Source organism: Pteropus vampyrus, unplaced genomic scaffold (assembly GCF_000151845.1).
Source record: "Pteropus vampyrus isolate Shadow unplaced genomic scaffold, Pvam_2.0 Scaffold125, whole genome shotgun sequence".
NCBI classification, from domain to species: domain Eukaryota; kingdom Metazoa; phylum Chordata; class Mammalia; order Chiroptera; family Pteropodidae; genus Pteropus; species Pteropus vampyrus.
In genome coordinates this window covers 4,078,431-4,100,141 of record NW_011888906.1, presented here as the reverse complement: position 1 = coordinate 4,100,141, position 21,711 = coordinate 4,078,431, and the positions used below count along the sequence as shown (strand labels likewise).

General features: G+C 50.2%; 2 protein-coding genes across 4 annotated transcripts in view; one reads left to right on the top strand and one right to left on the bottom strand.

The window, feature by feature from the left end:
- Positions 1-18,386, top strand: part of ZHX3 (zinc fingers and homeoboxes 3) — a 107,370-nt gene extending 88,984 nt beyond the window's left edge. The window contains exons 3-6 of one of the 3 annotated variants that reach the window (XR_002781930.1): positions 3,456-6,462; positions 8,496-10,887; positions 15,623-16,256; positions 16,345-18,386. Coding sequence is in view for 1 of the 3 variants with exons in the window: in XM_011366612.2 (XP_011364914.1) it covers positions 3,609-6,462; positions 8,496-8,506 (2,865 nt within the window). In the remaining 2 variants the exon portion in view is untranslated. Of the gene's footprint in view, positions 1-3,455; positions 6,463-8,495; positions 14,831-15,622 lie in introns of those variants that run through there. The other 2 variants (XR_002781929.1, XM_011366612.2) reach the window with 2 other exon arrangements.
- PLCG1 (phospholipase C gamma 1) overlaps positions 18,235-21,711 on the bottom strand; it is a 37,377-nt gene continuing 33,900 nt past the window's right edge. The window contains exons 27-31 of the mRNA XM_011366635.2: positions 20,983-21,214; positions 20,701-20,862; positions 20,527-20,615; positions 20,254-20,441; positions 18,235-20,074 (exon numbers count right to left, since the gene is read on the bottom strand). Of these exons, the coding sequence (XP_011364937.1) occupies positions 20,032-20,074; positions 20,254-20,441; positions 20,527-20,615; positions 20,701-20,862; positions 20,983-21,214 (714 nt within the window). The 3' untranslated portion in view covers positions 18,235-20,031. The remainder of the gene's footprint in view (positions 20,075-20,253; positions 20,442-20,526; positions 20,616-20,700; positions 20,863-20,982; positions 21,215-21,711) is intronic.

The window sequence follows — 21,711 nt, the reverse complement described above, 5'->3', positions numbered from 1 at the left end:
TTCAGATTGAAAGACACATATTTCATAAAAATGGAAACAGAAAAAAGCTGGATAGCAATACTTCTACCAGACAAAATAGACTTTAAAACAAAGGCTATAACAAAAGACAAAGAAAGACCCAATAATCCCACTTCTGGGTAGTTATCCAAAGAAATCCAGAACACTAATTCAAAAAGACATATAAATCCATATGTTCATTGAAGCATTATTTACAACAGCCAAGATATAGAAGAAACATAAGTGTCTATCAATAAGTGAACAGATGAAGAAGCAGTTCTTATGTACAATGAAATTTATATACTCAGCCATAAAAAAAAAAAAAAAGAAAATTTGCCATCTGCATGACATGGATAGACCTAGAAGGTATTGTGCTGAGTAGAGTAAGTCAGACAGAGGAAGACAAATGCCATATGATTTCACTTACATGTGGAATCTAAAGAACAAAATAAATGAACAAGCAGAAATGAACTCATAGATACAGAGAACATTTTGATGGTTGTCAGGTTGAGGGGATCGGTGAAAAGGGGGACAGGATTAAGCAGTACAAATTGATAGTTACAAAATAGTCATGGGAATGTGAAGTATAGCATAGGGAATATAGTCAATGATATTGTAATAACTATGGTGTCAGATGGGGACTATACTTATCAGGGTGATCACTTCGTAAGTACATAAACATCTGATCACTATGTTGTACATATGAAACATATAATATTGTATGTCAACTGTATTGAAAAATAAATTTAAAAAAATACTATATTGTACTGGCATAAAGATCAGACATAGACCGATGGAACAGAATAGAGAGTCCAGAAATAAACTTTTTCATATATGGTCAAATGATTTTCAACAAGGATGCCAAGGCTACACAATGGAGAAAGGACAGTCTCTTCAATAAATGGTGCTGGAAAAATTGTGTATCCACATGCAAAAGAATTAAATTGGACCATTACCTTACACCATATACAAAAATTAACTCAAATAAAGACTTAAACGTTAAGACCTGAAACTATAAAACTCCTAAATGAAACATAGGGGAAAAGCTTCATGGCACGGGTTTGCCAATGATTTATTGAATCTGACATGAAAAGCACAGGCAAAAAGAAAAAAAATATAGACAAAGGGACTTTATAAAACTTAAAAACTTCTGTGCATCAGAGGAAACAAACAACAGAGTGAAAAGGCCATAATGTTTTCCATAGCAGCTATGCAATTTTACAGTCCTACCAACAGTGACAAGGGTTCCAATTTCTCCATACTCTTGTCAACACTCGTTATTTTCTGTTTTCTGTTTTGTTTTGTTTTTTATATTGGTCATCTTAATGGATATGAGGTGATTTCTCATTGTGGTTTTGATTTATATTTCCTTAATGACTAATGATGTTGAGCACTTTTTTATGTGCTTACTGGTCATTCGTATATATTTGTAGAAGTATCTTTTAAATCCCTTACCTACTTTTTGAGTTTTTTTTTTGTCTTTTTATTGTTGAATTGTAAGAATTCTTTATTCTATATACAAGGCCCTTATCAGATAAATGACTTGCAAATATTTTCTCCCATTCTGCAGGTTTTCTTTTTCACTTTCTTGATGGTGACCTTTGAAGCACAAAAGTTATTAATTTTGATGGTCTAATTTATCTGTTTTTTTCTTATGTCACTTGTACTTTCAGATATTCTATTTGATGTCTTCAGTGATTTATCTGAACATTTGATTTGCTCGCTGGAAACATAATTGTATTATTCTTAGTTTTCTTGGTTTGGAATTGTAAAGTACTTGACTTAAATTATTTGCCAATAATATATAGAGGAGCTTAGAAATGTCGATACCCATTAAGCTGGTAAACCCATTTTTGCGAACTTAGCCTATATACCCAGAAGTCATTTCATTGTCATATATGAGAGAAGGATGCTGGAAGCCTGTTCAATAGCAAAAGAGGATGAGTTAAGTCCATAGTGGTACATTATTAGGTAGCTGTTGAATGTTATAATTATGAAGCTTATTTAGTGAAAATGTTTATGATGTAATGTTCAGTGAAAAAAAAGTGTGTTCCCATCAAGATTAAAAATATGTATAAAATATTTGCACTAGATGGAAGAGTATACAAAATTATAGGGATTTTATTTTCTTAAATTTCACTTAGTATTGATATTTTATCTTTACAATTGAAATTTAAGTAAAAATACATACATGACATTTTAAATTGGAGAAATGGTGACAAGTGGTTAGATCTGGGCATGTTTGTTCTTATCCTGACTATTTTTTAGTACCAATTATTTTTCATTATCATGATCATCAGGGTAGACTCATACACATAAAAATAGTTTGTTGTGTTTATTAAGAATTTGAATAGAGATATTTTAATTCTCTTTATATTTTTATATAAAATTCAAACACTGATAACAAGATTTTGGTATTAGAATTACTATTATTTCAGTTATTATCATTACAATTTGCTACAAGAAAGGTAATGATGATAATGGTGATATTTTGTTATTAATAGGGATCACAGCAACACTATCTCAGGCATCTCGTGAAAGAATTATTATTATACTTGTAAACAAATCAATCACCCAGCTTTTGAAATAAATTTCAAACGGATCAATGATTTGAGTTGTTTTTCTTTTTAAGGAATAAAAGTATTGAAAGAAAGAAAAAAGCGAGCACAATACAAGGTCACATGTAGTTTATGCACCCAATGTGAGGCCACACTTTGATTCGCTGCACCCAGGGAGAGAATACATGGCAGGCTGGGCCACAGACTGGCTCTGTGGATTCCCCGGCCCTCAGGCCTTTGGCTTCACCTGAGAGACAGTGATCTGGGGTACAGCCAGTAACTGTGAGGCGATCCCTCTTCTGTGGCCTGGAATGGGTTTGATAGAACAGCAGACAGGGGAAAGCCACAGAGAGAAACCCTGGCTCCTACAGCCAGTCTGTGCCGCCACTGCTGCCCCCCGCCTCCACTCCCCTCCTGCTGACTTGGCCTCTGGGCCTGGCTTGGGAGAGGCAGAGGCGTCATCTTGTTCTCATATGTGGGAAGGCTATGAAAAGAAAAACCCTGGATGGCCCAAACATTTAAACAAGAATTACACTAGGATCTTTTGTTCTCGCTTGGACATGGTCAGAATTAATTTGGAAGTCCAAAAGATGATTATTTTTTTGTTGTCGTTTTTGTTTTTGAATCTGAGTTACTTGATGCGAGGATACAGAGTGAAATACAAAACAAAAACACATGGCTGAAGTCTATCAAATGGTATTGGAACATCCCCAGGTCGTTCTTCAGGGCACCATTTTGTTAGTGTTTGGGGGACTCCTGACTCAAACTAACATCTAAGCCGCTTGCCGAACTTCCTGTCAAAAGGCCCCAGTGATGGAAGTCAAGCAGTGGCATGCGCCTGGGCATCTGAGAAATGCACAGAGCTTCAGAGATCTTAATCATGTTTTTCTTTCTCCTCAGGTATAGTAGGGAAAACTCGCTTTCTGCAAACAACTGAAAAAGCTACCCTTGGAAACTGTTTCTTTGGCCCTCATGAAGCAGCTCAAACTTGTACTGTGAGTCCCTTGATGGGACAAGCTTCCCACCCACTGATCACCTGGAGTGGCTGTCACCATGGCCAGCAAGAGGAAATCCACCACCCCGTGCATGATTCCCGTGAAGACTGTGGTGCTTCAGGATGCCAGTGCAGAGGCCCAGCCTGCTGAGGCTTTGCCTGCAGGACCCCAGCAGGATCTGCCCGCAGAAGCGCCTGCCACCAGCAGCGAGGCCGCCCAGAACTCCAGCAGTACCGATGGTGCCACACTGGCCAATGGGCATCGGAGCACTTTGGATGGCTATTCATATGCCTGTAAATACTGCGATTTCCGATCCCAGGACATAACTCAATTTGTAGGACATGTGAACTCCGAGCACACAGACTTTAATAAAGACCCAACTTTTGTATGCACTGAGTGCAGCTTTCTGGCAAAAACTCCTGAGGGGCTTTCTCTGCACAATGCCAAGTGTCACTCGGGGGAAGCCAGTTTTGTGTGGAACGTGGCCAAGCCAGACAATCATGTAATCGTGGAGCAGAGCGTCCCTGAGAGCACCAGCACTCCTGACCTATTGGGTGAGCCCAATGCTGAAGGGACTGATGGACAGGCCGAAATCATTATCACCAAAACTCCAATCATGAAGATAATGAAAGGCAAAGCTGAAGCCAAGAAAATTCACACACTCAAGGAGAATGTCCCCGGCCAGCCCGTTGGTGAGGCCTTACCAAACCCATCAGCGGGGGAAACAGATGTCAAAGAGGGAGACCACTCCTTTGTCAATGGGGCTGTCCCGGTCAGCCAGGCATCTACCAACCCCGCAAAGCCCCCGCATGCCGCCAATGGGCCTCTGATAGGAACAGTGCCTGTTCTGCCGGCCGGCATAGCACAGTTCCTCTCTCTCCAGCAGCAGCCCCCGGTGCATGCCCAGCACCACGCCCACCAGCCACTGCCCACCTCCAAGTCCCTTCCCAAAGTGATGATCCCACTGAGCAGCATTCCAACGTACAATGCGGCCATGGACTCCAACAGCTTTCTGAAGAACTCTTTCCACAAGTTCCCCTACCCAACCAAAGCTGAGCTCTGCTATTTGACTGTGGTCACCAAGTATCCAGAAGAACAGCTCAAGATCTGGTTCACGGCCCAAAGGCTGAAACAAGGGATCAGCTGGTCCCCTGAGGAGATCGAGGATGCCCGGAAAAAGATGTTCAATACAGTCATTCAATCTGTACCTCAGCCCACAATCACTGTTCTAAATACGCCCCTGGTTGCCAACGCCGGCAGTGTCCAGCATCTCATCCAGGCTGCTCTCCCGGGCCACGTTGTGGGACAGCCAGAGGGCACAGCAGGGGGACTTCTGGTCACTCAGCCACTGATGGCCAATGGGTTGCAGGCACCAAGCTCGTCTCTCCCCCTAGCGGTTACATCGGTCCCCAAGCAGCCGGCTGTCGCACCCATCAACACTGTGTGTTCTAACACGACGTCAGCGGTGAAGGTGGTCAACGCGGCCCAGTCGTTGCTCACGGCGTGCCCCAGCATCACTTCCCAGGCCTTCCTCGATGCTAGCATCTACAAAAATAAGAAGTCTCACGAACAGCTGTCAGCTCTGAAAGGTAGCTTCTGTCGGAACCAGTTCCCAGGACAGAGCGAGGTCGAGCATCTGACCAAAGTGACCGGCCTCAGTACCAGGGAGGTGCGGAAATGGTTCAGCGACCGGAGGTACCACTGCCGGAACCTGAAGGGCTCCCGGGCCATGATGCCCGGCGATGCAGGCTCCCTCCTCATCGACTCCGTGCCAGAGGTGCCCTTCTCCCCAGCATCCAAGGCCCCCGAGGTGCCCTGCACCCCGACGGCAGCCACCCTGGCCACCCACCCTTCTGCCAAACGACAGTCCTGGCACCAGACCCCGGACTTCACACCAACCAAATACAAAGAGCGAGCCCCTGAGCAGCTCAGAGCCCTGGAGAGCAGTTTTGCACAAAACCCGCTTCCTCTGGATGAGGAACTGGACCGCCTGAGGACTGAAACCAAAATGACCCGGAGAGAGATTGACAGCTGGTTTTCTGAGAGACGGAAAAAGGTGAACTCCGAGGAGCCCACGAAGGCTGATGGGAGTGCCTCTCAGGAGGAGGGGGAGGCTGCCGAGGAGGAGGGTGGAGCAGAGGGTTCGGCTGGTGACCTGAGGGTCCCTGGGGAGAGTGGCTCTCCAGACGTGCCCAGCAGCCACACCTCGGCCGAACGCAAAGTCAGCCCCATCAAAATCAACCTCAAGAACCTGCGGGTCACCGAAGCCAATGGCAAGAGCGAGCTGCCGGGGCTGGGCGCCTGCGAGCTGGAGGATGACGGGTTGAGCAGGCTGGCCGAGCAGCACCCGGGCAGGGCGACCTACAAGAAAACAGCGCAGCAGAGGCACTTGCTGCGCCAGCTCTTTGTGCAGACGCAGTGGCCGAGCACCCAGGACTACGACTCCATCATGGCCCAGACGGGGCTGCCGCGGCCGGAGGTGGTGCGCTGGTTTGGTGACAGCCGGTACGCCCTGAAGAACGGCCAGCTCAAGTGGTACGAAGACTACAAGCGGGGTAACTTCCCGCCGGGGCTGCTGGTCATCGCCCCCGGCAACCGGGAGCTGCTGCAAGACTATTATGTGACACACAAGACGCTGTACGAGGAGGACCTGCAGACCCTCTGCGACAAGACCCAGATGAGCTCTCAGCAGGTCAAGCAGTGGTTCGCTGAGAAAATGGGCGAGGAGACCCGGGCCGTGGCAGACCCAGGCAGTGAGGACCAGAGCCCTGGCGACTCTGCGGCAGTTCACAAAGGGCTGGGCGACACCCGTTCAGAGGTGTCAGAAAACAGTGAGTCATTGGAGCCTCATGCCCCTGAGGCCAGCTCAGAGCCCTGTGACACACCGAGTCCCCAGGCTGGACGTCAGCTGGGTAAGGCACCCATGGGAGTCCTGGCTATCCTCTGTGGGTATGGGGAGGGGACACCCATGGGTGGGCACTGAGTTACCTGCATGGGGGCATCTGCTGTGTCGAATGCTGCCTGGCAGCAGGACTAAATCGCCTGGCTGTTTTGGGGACAAGTGGCAGCAGATGTCATTGGAGTATAACATGATAAAGGGTTCAGAGTTGTTTTTTTGTTTCATGTTTTTTTTTTTTTTTTCTTAAGCTGTGCAGGGGAAGGAACCTAAAACCTAAAAGAGTCCAAAGTTTTCTAGCCATTGCTTAGCAATAGAATAAGTCAAAATGTCACCCAAGTTGGGCACAAACACAACTACCGGGTAGGAGAGAACAACAGAACTTTTGAGGAAGTTCAACACAAATTGGTGAACAAAAGAAAAGAGTCTTTAACTGTTCTTTGATGTATGAAATGTTTTTTCGATGATGAAAATCCTGTCATTTATATTTCTGTTGTTCTTCCTGATGTAGAAGTAATAGAAAATTATCTTCTCTCTAGCTGTATATGGAATCAAAAGCTTGAATTTTGTTCCTCAGTTTCTCTGGATCATGGTATTAGTACCTGACAGAAAACTACTTTATTGAAGACGATTTTGAAGCCACATTCAAGTCACGTTACTGGGTGTTGATTTTCTAGGGCCTTGTCCCTGAGTCCCCAGCCTGTCCCTTCCTTCCCCACCCTGAGGCATTTGTCTCCTCATCAAAGGCCTCATCACAGGGCGGCCAGGAACCATGTCACTTAGCCCTTCACAGGAGGCTGTGGAAGCTGAGGAAGTGTCTGGATTCTCAGGTTCTCTGATCTGTGGACATGTAGAAGTTGGTTCTGGGGCCTGGTATTTCTGGACTTGCCCTTGTTTCCCTCCAGCGCCCCTGTCCCCGCCCTCCCCATGAGTCTGTGAGGACCTCCCAGGGAGTGTTGTGGGAACAGGGAACAGGTGTAGCTTCACAGGGCTGGATGTCTCGGGCATCTTGTCCAGCACGAGGCCTGTACCCGGGCTTTGGCCTTGCCAGCAGAACAGCATAGGTTGCTGGGAACTGGAACAAACTAGTTTCTTTTGCCTTTTTTAATTAATTTTTTTCCCCTAAATTCTTGGGTAGCTGGAAATGGGGTGGTGGTTACACAACATTGCGAATGTACTTAATGCCACTTAATGTACACTTAAAAATGATTCAAATGGAAGGGTTTGTGTTATGTATATTTTACCACAATTGTTTAAGAAGCTAAGCTGCTGGAACTGGCATGATGGGTTTGCACTGCGAGCACTGGCTCTCCCCTTAGCTACTAAATCGAACACAAAGCGAAGTGTCAGTGTTCTAGGTGGGACAGAACAGGAGCGGCAAAGGGCAGCCATGCCATTGTGACATCGTCCTCTTTTCTCCAAGGCAGATGAGCATGGGTGCAGGAAGGGCTTGTCTGTGTATCCGTACCTGGCTTCTCACAGCTCTGTCAGCAGCATCAATGCAAGGGCCACTTCCGTAAGCAGCACAGATGATGGCCCTCTCTGAACAGCCCAGTGACTTTGACGTAAGGGTTGGAAGTTGTGAATGAAGGGAAGACATCGGTAGAATCCATCTCAGAGCCTAGACCCCGCTGCCGTTGCAGCAGAGCAGTGTGTCCTGGAGAGCGGGAGGGAGCGGGCAGGGTGAGTGGATTAAGTCGGCTCCAGAGGTGGCAGGGCCTGGGGAGCCGGGCCGAGGCAAGCAAGCCGGGGGGCCTGGAGAAGTCCAGCTCTTGCTCCGGCCGCCAGGCCTGGGGCTTGTTGGTGATCCCTAGGGGGGTCTGTGGCTTGGCCAGCTTAGCCAGCATCCGTTCTCAACCCACATCCATTCTTCAGATTCTCTCAGGCTGCAGAGTGGGGGAGTGGCTGGCAAGGCATTGCTCATGGAATTAAGAGGTCCCCAAAGCCAGTGATGCCACCCTGGCAGGGCAAGGACGGCATCACTGCTGCCCTGTGGGAGACGCAAGCGGCAGCTAACATGGAGGTGACAGGTATGTGTTTTCTCTTCAGAAACAGACTGAATTTGAACCCGTTATTGTGAAGGACTGGCCAGTCTGGGATGCCGCCTGCCACGTGGAAGGGCCCACCCCGACTCTGCTGTCACATGCCGTTCTCGTTCCTGGCCGCTGGGTGCGCGCAAGAGCTTCTAGAAGCCTTGCAGACAGCCCAGAGCCCGCCGCCACCTTCGGCCTGCCACCCCCGAGCAAGCACGCGGGAGAGCAGAGTTCTCGTCAGTTCTTCCTCCCACAATGTAGGACCTTTCCTTTGCCTTCCAGTGGATAAAGTAGTTCAGATTTCATATTCATAGACACAGAATCAAGTTTTTAACATATAAATCCGCCTACACACATTTAATAAAACATCGGATTATAAACACTTTTATTACATAGAAACTTTGGTTAGCAAAGCAGTACATCGTCTTTTGCATCATCTCTGAAAATGCCCTGTGTCTGTTCTCTGGAGATCGCTGGGGCCGGGCGGGGGTGACTGGCACACTCCCTGCGTCTGAGCCCCTGTGCCCGCTGGGTTCCAAGGAAGGCGGTACCTTAGGAGAGCTCTCCGCCTCATTAAGTGGTGACCAGCAGGATTTCCTGCCAGGCTTGCCTTGCCCGATGGGATAATCAGCGCAGAACCTGCCGTTACCCACATTTCAAAAACAGACTGGTGACTAGTGTTTCATGCTTACCACTCTGAAGTGGTTGCAGGAATTCTGCTTTTTCGTGGAAGTTTGAATCATGGACCATAACTTTTCAGTTATTAGATCAACTAAAGAAACATTTTTGTTAAGCCTAATGCACTTACCTATGTGCCCGCATTTCTTAAAAATCTAGACATGTTTAGAGTGAGAGGAAAGTTGAAAACAAACAGGTGGGGACAGAGGTCAACGTGTATGGCCACAGCGCTGGGCCCCCTGCTGCTCCGAGCCCTTTGCCTCACTCACCCCAAAGCCGCCTGTGGCCTGGGAGGGAAGACCCACGCCTGCCTGGCAGAGTGAGAGCCGCCGAGACTCAGGACTTCGTAGAATTATCGGAGCTGGGGTGGTCTTTGGCACAAAGGCCTGCACGTGGGGGTTCCTGGCAGAACCCAGAGTACTCCTGGCCCCCACACCAAAGGCCTGGCTGGCATGCTGGGCACTCACCCCAGGGGTGCTGGAATCACTGGACAGGTCCTTGTGAGGATTTAGAGTTTTAAAGTTCTATATTTATATACGCAAACTTGGAAAGATCTCTGTCTACTTTAGCTTGACCCTCGTATCCATTTTTTTTTTTTTAATTGAGAAAAATCACAGGAAAAGGTGCCTTTGAAACATTGGGGCACTTGCTTACAAAGCCGTCCTAAATGGAAAGCCCCTATTTCCCCACTACTGGCTGCTCTGAAAGCCACAGGTAAAGACTGGGCAGGCAGAAGCAGCATCACCTCAGCTCCTCGTGACCTAGACACCACCTGCTTCCCGAAGCATCAGGCCTCGTGGGCACACCCCTGCCAGGCCCAGGCTGGGCATGCAGCACTAGGAGACTTAGAAGGCAGGGGTCTTGGGCAAGAAAGCTGGTGGTGGGCCGGGCACGGTTGTTCTCCCCAACCCCACCCAGGGAACTGGGCCGGGCAAGGCCCCTCACTGTCCTGGCTCCGAGGACGAAGATGCTGGTAGCACATTCTGCCCCCCAGGAGAGGGCTTGCTTTGGAAAGCAAAACCCTTGGCCTGTTGTTGTTTGGAAGCATCTTCTCCTGCCCTCTCTGTCTCAATAGGGACCACCTCTCACGTGTTTCAAACAGGTGACTTCTGAGAACTTGGCGAGTTTTACAGCCTGTTTTGTATCCTTTCCATTTGGGGCGTGAAGCTATTTAGCCTCTGCGGAATTGCCAAGACTGGCAAGTTATTACCTTCCTTCAGAGAACAGACACTGGGAAGTTTTCCTTTAGTTTTTATGCACATGCAGATTAATTTATATGTACACATACACAGTGCAAACACTCGTTTGATGCTTTGCTCGTGAAATGGACATTGACGTGCGCGCTTGCGGAACCGGGTAGCACGTGGATGTTGGGGAAAGTAGCCTGTGTCGGTGGGCCTGCCGGGACCCGGGCACACTGGGCAGCCCAGCGCGAAGCCATCTCCAAGTGTCAGACGCACCCCCTGGCGTCCCCCTCCGAGCCTTCGCACACTGGCCGAAGGGGTGTGTGTCTTAGGATTTTCTTGGTTATTTGTATTCACATTTCATTTGCAACCCAAACAGCAAGACAGAACAATTACATGGTGGACAAGTTCACACAGGACATAAAGAGTGACCCAACCTCGGCACCAGCTTGTCTTTAAAAGGTGGAAAAGTTGGCATGTTTTCCTCACAGCTGCTGGCCCTGCCCCCCACCCGGGGCCACACATGCGAATGGCAAGACTGCCCAGGTAAGGAGACCCTCTTCCTTCCTGTGCTCTTGGACCGGCGTGAATAAGTGGGGCGTGGGGCTCACGCTTGAAAGAATAAGATGATCAAAGGTGATGGTGAGAGAGAAGTTTGGATCATTGAGCAGGTGCCTAAAGGGACATTGCAGCAGGAACCTGGGGCTTTGGTGTGGGCCCAAAACCATCAACACAGCCAGCTGGGCACAGAAATACTCACACAGGCCTGGAAATCAGGACTGCACCAACAGCGCCATGGGGACGTGGGACAGCCGCAGCCAGCCCTGTCACAGACCCATCGCTGCGGTTTTGCACACCAGGGACGGGGCAGGGTCTGCGAAGTCCCCGACGGTAGAAGGCAGCTGTGGGCTGCAGAGTCGAGACGGGTGTTAGTTTCTCCTGAAGAAAAGTCGATTTTGTAAGGCGACTAATCTTTCCTGCTTCTCTGTGCGCTTGGACTCATCAGAGACAGTAAAATTTTCAGTGTTTCTTGTCGCCTATGTCTTATCCATGTTTGGTTTATTATGTTTTTTACATGGGGTTGTAGATCCAGTTTTGATAAGTAAAACCAGACCATCATTCTGAGACAGGAAATTTGGATTTATGATACATATACTCTGCATATTTTGATTACTCGTTTTAATTCTGGACTCTCGAGAAGCTTTTAGGTTTGGGAAGAGGTCCCCGTTTCCAGGAGTCACGGTGCCTGAAACAACACCCGAGTGGGGTGACCAACCCTGGCACTTTGGGCCGTGGCAGCTCTCTCTGACTTAAGGCTCCTTTCTTGGCCGAGTTACTGGGAGCTGTTTACGTGGATCAAAGTGCCTCAACCCAGGGCCCCGCACCCTGCTCTTTGGAAACAAAAGGTCGGAGCCAGGCAGAGTCGGGGGGTGGGGGGAGCCTTGTAGGCTCCCACAGATACTGACGCCTCGTCCCCGGTGCCCACAGGAGGCTCTTTCATCAGGAGGTTTCAGTGTGTTCTCCAGGCTGAGATGTGGCTCTTATGGGTTTTATCCTGCTTGGTCAGTGGTCCAGTGACAGGTTCTGTGTCACCTCCCTCTGCCCCTGACTGGGACATCTGCCAGGCTGCCCTCCGCGCAGGGTGGGCGCTCGCGCGCTTGCACACACGCTCCCACAGCTCCCGTGCGTGCTGCCCTGTTTTGGACCCTGTTGCCTCTTGTCTTCCTATTCTCTTCTTGGACCAAAATGTGGGGATTGGAGCAGCTTTTTCAGTTCAAATGTCACAGCCCAAGTGGTTAAAGGACTTAGAGGGAGAGGCGAACCAGCCAAAAAGAAAATCTTAAACAAAACCAAACCTGGAGTTTGGGCTTTTCCTCAAGTATTTTCCCCTTTTTCTTTGCTCAGAGTTTACCTGGGGCTGGTTATCGGTTTGACTCACCTTTTGTATGAAGCTTAAATTGTCACGTGAGGCTCAGTTGTATGCTAGAGAAGAAAAACCCTCTAGACACGTACAGGTCCACACAGTCAGCTCTTCCGGGCCACAGCCAGCAGCCCACCTGGGTCGGAGAGAACGGGGCTCAGTTCCCCCGCTCCAGACTGGATCCCCACCCTCTGCAGGGTCCCCCACATCAGCTTCCCTCTCCACCTTTCCCCACAAGCACAGGCATCCCCCAGCCTTCCTCTGATTCTGGGGCATCTGCATGCAGCTTGGGGAGCACCTGCCCTCAGAAAAGTTCCAACACCTGAGAAAGGGGGGTATGGAACCAAGGCCTTCTCCTGAATAGTCCCCTCTCCAAGCCAGGCTCCAATCTGAGCTACCCGCCGTGCTGTTTTCTCTGGCCTGTTCTTAATAGTCATGTGGCACCAGGGCTGAGGAAGCTGTGGGTGGCCTCTCAACAAAATGGTGGGTTTTGATTTTGGCCGAGTGGATGGAAGTGGCTGTCATGGATGCTGCTTGGCTTGCTACCCAATCCACCTGTAAGTCCAAGTGGAACAGACAGGCCTCGGTTTGCATTCATTGCAGAATCTGTGTGTGTTCCCAGTGCCAGGTCACACTGGGAGGGGGTTGTGTGGGCTAACCCGAGTTTTCCCCGTGTGGACCCAGCATCCACTCATAGCTGTGAGGACCACCGACAGAGCCCTTGGCCTTAGAGAGTCTGGTTTTTGGTTCTTCAGTCCTGAGGTCACGTGTCAAGACTAGCTGTTCTGGGACCTGCCTGCAAATCTGGTCTGTCCTTTGAATGAGGTCCTAGTCCTTCACCAGACTGGAGACATGACAGCCTGGATCCAACAGGGACTAAGTATTCTACCTGCCCCCAAACCTGGAGAAGGAGTGGAGACCTAGTCACCATATAGACAAGGGCAGGGGCAAGCGCCTGCTGCCTTGATCTTTGAAAGTCGGGTCTTGCGGTTTGCAGGCCTTTAAGGATTTACAAAGGACGTGTCGTTACTGCCCTGTTGCCAGCCGTCACGCTTTCGCAGCCCTCAGAGCCTGGCCCTTGCTGCTGCTCAGGCCTGAGCGGGCCCAGCGTGGGGAGGCGAAGCACAGCGAGCAGGGCTGTCTGCCGGGGGCTGTGGTGGCTTCTCTCTTGGCTTAGTGTCTTTCCTGCTGTCCACTCGGGGTGTGTGGCAAGCCAGGGATCCTGAGAGGAGTCAAGAGAGTTTACCTGCCATTAGTGCCTCCTCCTTCAGGAGACTGGCTCTGTATGAGCATGTACGCACACGTGAGCCCTTGAGTGTGTTAATGAATAGCTTTTTCTTGGCTAATGCTTTATAACTTCTGTTCCCTTCCATGAAAAATGGAGGATTTAAAAGTACTCAGTGTGACCAGAGCCTAAGGTGAAATGTCTGGAATGATAAAGGCTGTTCAGAGTCACCGAATATTAAAAGCTGCAAGTACTTGGTTATTCCCGAGTCAAACCCCAGTGTAGACACTTACTTAGGGTAAGAATCTACCTGTGTGGTACCTGTCAGTCCTGTAATTTGTATTTAAAAAGAGAGGCCGTCCCTCATCCCTGGCTCCTGCCCATATAGCTGTCTCATTTCTTACAGTTTGCCCCAGGTTGACCGGAGGTGATGGAAGGAGAGCCAGTGCCTCTGCCCCAGCCCCGCCACTCCCCAACCCAGCAGGGGTCCAGCCCGGTAATCAGGCCCTCAGTGAACCTGGGCGAGTGCCAGGGAAGGGAGAAGGGGTCACTCCTGTACAGAGGGGGTTCCCACTGTGCTGCTGAGCAGCCGCTTTGTTCAGCTGTGTCAGGAGGGCCCGACTGTGCCATAACTGTTATTAAAAAGAGAAAATACGCCAACCTTCCCCTCTGCCCTGCTGGCCATTGTTCATTGAAAGTTTCCTGAGCGCAGTCTTTGTGGAAGTTGGGGGGTTGCCAAAGGCCTGCGGATTCCTTCCTGACAGTCCTGATTCCCGGTTTTCTACCACCCGCGTGTATTCTGGTCTCAGTGCAAAGCTTTTGTTCCCGAGGGCTGGACTGCTGAGAAGCGAGCTGGGAATGACTCGAGCAGTTTGCTTTTGGTGCGCTTCCTGTCTCCCAGAGACCACTGAAGTGATCGTCTTGGTGCTAAAAGAGAACTGCCCTGTTTCTTTTTGTCCGGAGGCAAATTAAAACTTTATCAAACCGTGTAAGAGGGTCCCACTTCCCATGGTGGCCAAGCATGAGACCAAACCTAGAGAGGCTACTTTGTCAGTCATTTAGGCCTGGGTGGAGCGGGGAAATGTCTATTAACAGAAAGGTGGAATATGCCTTTGGACGAGGCCGTGCCGAGTGGGGAGGAGGGGGCTGCCCTCTGGGCAGTCTCCAGGCATCACAAGGTCCCCTGTGGGGATGCTGCTATTTCTAAGATGCAAATTGCACATTTCCTAGATTTTGTATCTGTGGATTTGGATAAGGGAGGGGAACAGGGACAAACTGCTTGTATAAGAAATGGTACTTCAAGTCTTTTGATTGTTCCTAAATAAAAACGTAAATATATTTCACATCTGCTGACTTTATTTTGTTGGGGGGGTCAGAAAAAAAAAAAAAAGCTAAAACACTTCACATCTGCTGATTTGTTCTGTGGCCAAGGCCGACCTTAAACTTGGATGGATGAGCAGGGCAGTGTCCCTCAGCCCACTTCAGGAAAGTTCCACCTCGCCCGTCTCTCCTGCACTGCTGGTCCACTGTAATGGCTTCTACATGACAGAACTGCCATGTTTTAGAAATTACACTAAACAGAGGCAAACTGAGTCAAAGCAGTCATCAGATCTCTGGTGAGAGGACATTGGCAAGTCTTTTGGTGTGTGAGAAAAGTATTGATAAGCAGAGCCTGTCATTTGCTAACAGGGTGGGTGGCGAATATGCATAGGGACCCAGGGGGCCTTAAAGGTGTAGAAAGCAGCTTTACGTTGGATCTAAGAAGCAAGTCCTTGGGAGCTAGACCACACTGGTGTGGAGCCCGAAGCTAGTCAGATGCCCCCCAGGGTGGGTGCAGACTCAGGCAGTGGCTCACTTAGGACACAACTGTGGACGGAGTTTGTAGTAGTGGCCAGCAAGGGGTTGCTGTGAGCTTCCGTAGGGGCAGCTGCAGTGGCTTCCGGGCTGGGGACAGAAGCTGAGTGACACCTGGGCTTGAGTGCCCTGGGATTATCAGGGGATGACCTGGTGAGGGGGCTTCTCAGGCTGTCAGGGCTTGATCCATGTAACTGAAATGCGGGGGAAGCATGATCTCATTTTGTTCCATGAGGTAGATTGGTAGGATAACCTGACATGACAGTATTTTTCCTCAACAGAACTGAAATGGTGAGATGGACTCAAGTTGAAAGACAAGAATTCCTAGCCCCAGGCCCAGCCTTCAGGTGATGTTCAGGACATGCCTGGTCAGGGGTCAGGAGGGGAGGACCTACCCTCTCTGCTGGTGGCCACAGGTCCTTATCTGTGGCAGTGTCCTCAACTGAGGTCAGAAACTGCTCCTGCCTTCTCGTCACAGGGCAGCCTTTACAGGGAGGGGATTCTTGACCTGAGTCCTGTGATCAGGCTGCAGTCTCTTTGACCTCGGAGGCAGGTGTGTGTGTGTGTACATGTCTACTGGGTAAAATGTTAAGGTCTGCCACTTTGAACCCAGCCTACTTGTTCCTGGTCTACCAACCTGCCAGGAGTAGAGGACCCTGCAAAGGAGCCTGTCCACTTCTTGCCTTTGCCCCTGGCACCACTGACTTCCTGTCTCAAACCTGCTATTGGTTTCCTCTGCCAAAATCACCCCCAAGCACCCCTGTTTTTCAGCTTCCCAGGTGATATACGACCCAGGCGGTGGAAGGTAGCCAGCCCAAGCTGTCACACTGCAGACAGGGCCTGCACGCATGGTGTGAGGCATGGAACTACCCACCAGAAGCGAAGGCACCCCTGCCCCCTTGCTGGGCCTTCTAGGTCAGTCAAGAGTGAGGGCTCTGAAGGCATTTGAGGTGAGGCTGATCTGTGAAGTTGCTTGACTGAGGGCTGTCATGTTCTCCACTAGGAAGAAGGATCGAGGCGTTTGCAGTCCAAGGCAGAGGCAGTGTCGTAGGAGAGCCCCGGGGACAGGCGTGCCTCAGGTTTGCGGAGCTGTCGCTCCCCAAGTCTTGCTCCATAAAGACACTTGCTCAGGAAATGGAGGTATGTCATGATAGAAGTTAGTCACCATCAGCAAGGATGTCACCGGATGACACAGATGGCCATTAATGGCCCTTAACGGCCAACACAGAGCCTGCCCCTTCACTGAATTGGTCACAAGAATCTGGAGTGGGAAAACACAAATCAGGAGCGCCCAGGGTAATTCCCACCCACCCCTTCTTGTCCGAGGGAGGACCGCCCTCCTCTGAGTCAGACCCCAAAGCTCTAAGAGAAAAGCCGAGGCCGGCAAGAATCTGAGCAGTGGATGTTTGACGCTGGCTGTCATACCCAGGTCAGTAGATGACAGGAAGCATTTTAAACGGTGATTCCAGTTCTCCAAGTAAGCGGTGCTCAGAGGGGCCTAGAACGAAGTAAGAACTGACCCCGAATCTGTCAACTTGGGAATGTACTACATGGTTAGTGTGACTTAACCATGTAGAAAAGGGACACTCTGAACCTGACTCTAATTTTGCCTTGGGCTTAAAACTGCCTTGTCCAAAACCACCGACCATGCTTTGGTACTCGCACTGCTGCACCAGAGCTACTCTAATGGTCCTCTTAAGAACCCGCTAATTAACTTACCTGCATGTCCGCAATGAAAGATCTTCTCAGGCTCCCTGGGATGGCTTTTTATGCCTGTCCTCACCCACCCATCCTTCAGGCAGGCACTCCTGTGTATGGCCTCATTTTGAGCCACACCAGCACAGACCACTATGAAAACAGCTGCAGGAAGGGCAGGGCAGGGCCTTTTCAACCATGTTCTGGGCAGAGATTTTGGTTACAAGTTACCAGGGCAACCAGAGTCGCACCCAGCACCCTGTTTGAATGCTACATTTTTTGAAAGGAGAAGTTTTTGTGGGGTTGGGAAGGGACTCTGGTTGTTTTCTGCTCACCACTGTAGCTGGCTGACCATGGAGGCCTAGGCTTGCTACCAGGCAGGCTGCCCTCTATCCAGCACACCCTTGGTGGACAAGGTAGAAGAGATTGTGGCCTCATACCTCGTAGCCTGGAGGCGGGAAGATCTGCTAGACATGGGAAGTCACCAAAACTTCCCACCTGCTCCTGTTGCAGAACTACCACCAGGCAATTGTCCCGTTAACAAGTCTCCAGACAACAGGCTTTCCTGAGCCCACAAAAAAAACACTAAGTTAAAGGGAAAAGGGACCCAAAGATGATTTATTGGGCCATCAGATTTCAAGGCAGCAGAGCTATCCCTGAGTCCAATTGCAGGTGTTAGGTTTGCATGTGCTTAATGCTGGCTATGCCGAATGCCTGTGCACCCACGGGCCTGGGCCCCAACCTCTGTCCTTAGAGGGGCTGCCTCCCCACCGTCCTCATCTCCCTCCTTGGATCTTTTTACCAGCTAGACAGACACTGCCTAAGTGCAGCAGCTTCATTCAGCACCTGCCTGCCTACCTGTCCTGTCTCCACACCTACCCGCAAAGCAGGCAACCTCTTAATCCCACTTCCGTTCCTACAGGAAAGCATATTGAGTCTTCTTTGCCTTAAACCCACCTCACCAGAACAAGCTTTGCTATTTCTTCTCTTCCCGCCCCATTCCCAATGGTGCCTTAACACCCCAAGTGAATCCCCCAACAGGGTGGTGCCCACCTACCACTCTCCTCTCACCGGCTCTGCTCCCAGGTTTCCCCCAAAGGTGAGGAGCAGGAGGAGTGAGTGAGCTGTAATACTACTGAGGAGAAAAAAATATATACCGTTGTTTTTAAAGTCCTTTTTCGAAGGAAAACTTTTCCAATAAAATTTAAAGTTTTTAATATTTAAATTATAAACCAAACGTTGGCAGCCATATATAAACATGTTTGCTATGGACAAATTAAGACTGTGAGGTCATACTTTCAAATACAAGTTCAGAATTAGTTTAAATAAACTGGTGTATTTCCTCAGAAACTGTATGATTTCCATCAGTTTACGACTCATGATATGGAAAGTTTAACATGATGTTAAATAATTTACCATCTACCCTAAAAGCTATAGAAAACTGAATCACTATTAGGACCGAATAATAACAAGGCTTTAACGGCTCAGTGGTTTTTCTTAAGAGTATATATAAATCTTGAAAAGGTAACACTGTTAGCTGAGCTGTAAAATCCTAAAAAATAACAGTTCTGCCACAGTGCACAGACGAGTTCTTTCATTTTGCTTCCCCGATCCCCTCACCAAGCAGCTTTCAGGTTAGAGATGGAAGACATAGAAAATCCTACATCCTACGTGAAATAAGGAAGATAGTGAGAAATAGTGTGTGCAAAAAATAAACTTTAAAATTCTAAACTCCAACATCATGTATGTCTAGTAATAGGATTTTCAGCTGATTTAAGACTTGAGATATTCTCAGGTGTCCTCTCGTGGTGTCACCTGGCAGATTCAGATCCCAGGTCTTCCGCTGCAATGGGGAAAGGGGGTCTTCAGACCAAAACAGGATGGGGTTGTAGCTGGTCTGCGGGACCGCTGGAGGGTGCCTCGTTGAGGAGGGCATGTGATTTGTGTGCAGGAGTTTCCTGAATATACTGGGCAAAATCCCCAGCTCGGTAACTTGCAGTCCATTCTGGTCACACTGGCACCGATCATCCTGACGAAGGCCTCTGGTCTGTCGATCCCTCTGTGACCTGCCGCATCTTGGTGGCACACCCTTGCTGATGACGCATCGTGTAGCATGTCCACAAACTTGTCTGCCCAGGTGAGCAGGTCCTCCAGGCTCATATCCAGGGCCCCACCATGAGCAGTGGCAGGTGGCATGGCCCACAGTGGTGTAACATGCCCAGCTCTGGGTCCTTGTCCTTCCATGGCCTAGAGGTGCTGCTATGGCTCTAGGACACTTCGCCGTTGCCACTGTCCTTGGTCACGAAAATAGTGTCCTGGGCCTCAGCTTCTTCCACTGGTTCCTCACAGGGCAACCCTCTATGTGGCCTGTGATGCCCAATACTGCTATTTTAAATGTAATCCCCTGTATCTTTCAGGCTGGGTACGGTGCCCAGCCATGGGCGATGTGCCCTTGTGCTGTGTCCTTGTTCTCGGGCAGGCAGAGCGCCTCTCTAGGCAGGCCCTGTGCTTCTCCGCCCGGCTCTGGGACCAAACTGCGGGGGCTGCTACCCTCCCACCTTGCCCATCTGTGGTTTTAAAGCTGCAGGACAATGTAAACTTTGTTTCCTTGGCCCAGCAAGGCTGCTCCTCCACTCGGGAATGTTGGCGGCTCCTCAGAGCCTCCTGTGCTGCTGGCTGAGGCAGCCTCTCTCCCCAAGGGGCTGCAGCCATGGTCCTGGCCCCACAAGATGGAAGGATCCACCCCAGAAGTTGGGGCCAGGTGTGTGTGCTTAATGCGAGACAGTAGTTTTTGCCTTCACCCAGGCTGGGGTGTGGAAGCCCCAAACAGTAATACATCAATGGCTTGGTTTTTGTCTAGCATTCACTGCTGGAATCTAGGCTCCAGGCTGCGAGACCAGGAAGGCTGCCGTGGCAGGCTGCTTCCAAAGAACCCAGTTCACGGCATTCCACGAGGTGCGCAGCACCTGCTGCTCTCAACTTGGCTGGGGCACAACTAGAGGCGGTTGTCTCCATTGACCCGAGTCCTCCGTGGGGCCCTAGACAGAAGGGATGAGTGTTTTTACTGGCAGTGGGGCCCTGCAGCCTAGTGGGACAGTCCAAAGCCAGATACTTATAACTCTTCTTTCTACCTAAGAGGCAGCAGGAGTACCAAGGAACGATGGAGCCACTCTGTCCCATCTCCAGAACACTCGCCACCTACCCCCCATCCCCTCACCTTCGTTCCCGACTGTCAAAGTGGTCCGCAAGATGCTCCTGGGAGATGCGAAAATCCTCAAATGGCTGCTGGTAGCGGGCTTCAAAGGAGCCTTCGCGGGCCCGGCCATGAAACAGCTGGCCTGAGGCATCAGAGCTCCGCTCCCGCAGGGACATACCACCGAAGGGACTGAGGTCGCCGTTCTCCTGCTTCAATGAGGGCAAGTGTGCAAGAGGTCAGCGAGTCCCCTGTACCTCACGGAGGTGGCCGTTCCCACCCCGCCCCGCTAGTTACCTTGGCAGGGAAAATGTCGATCTTGACCAGCAGGGAGGCCAACTCCAGGTCCTCGCTGTAGTTGTTCTTCAAAGGGACCGCTCTGTACCCTAGAGGAGGGAAGTCTGGCCCTCAGCCCCTGAGGGAGCCAAGCCCCCACCCCTGCCCCGTGCTGTCTCTGGGAAGGGTCCTCACCTGTCTTTAGGCCTTTCACTGGGAAAGTAGCCTGAGCCAGGAAGTTCTGATCGCTAAACATGTCTTCTTCATATACCACAAAGCGCAGGAAGGCGAATTCAGGGTTACTGATCTGGAAGTGGAAGGGCTTGGCCGGCCACATGGGGTTCAAGCCATTGTCCACTGTGAAAGCAAGGGGAAAAAGCCTCAGGCCACCGCCTGGAGAAGATGGGGTCATGGTGCGAAGGGAGGAGCCTTCGGTATCTCTGGGAGGATGCGGAGATGGGGGGAAGGAAGGCTCACCCACAAACTCTGTCTTCTGCTTGGTGCTGTCATACTCAGCTCCAGCCACCTCAATCTCCACAAAGGGACACACGATGCCCCGGCCATTCTTTGGCAGATGCCGGGCGCCCAGAACCTGTAAGGCAGGCAAGGACAGGCGCAGAATTGTCCTTTCTGCTCCCTCCAAGTCCCCACTGTGCAGTGGAGACAGTGCGCCCTCTGCTGGGCCCCAAGGACACTGCCCGCTAAGTCCCTAAGAGCAGCTACTGCCAGCAAAAATTCATCTGAAGAGAGCTTTAGAGAAAATTTTCATCTGAGTTTTTGTAATCTACTTCACATTAAATCCATGTCTGTTTTAACATGGAAATCTTTTACTTCCCAAGAAAAATAACAGGAATCTCTCTTAGAAGCAGATACTCACCCCGTGCTGTCTTTAGTCCTCCAAGACTGCTCAGGCCCCACCCCCTGAACCCAGCAGCACCAGGCTGAAGTCACAGCTTCTCACCAGGGGGCATCAGGGGTGCTCAAGGACTGCTACAAAGGCGTGAGAGCTCTGGGGCCTCGAGGGGGCGGGAGTCTCCCCAGCCCAGTCTCCTGTGCCAGCTAGCCTATTCCTGCAGAGGAGCCCCTGGCTCACCACTGGCACTAGCTTCCTGCCCGGCCGTCTTCTGCCTACCTCTTCCAGGCAGTGGCTATCCACAACCTGGCCTCACTGGACAGCTGGATTCCTTAGTGCCAGAACCAGCTATG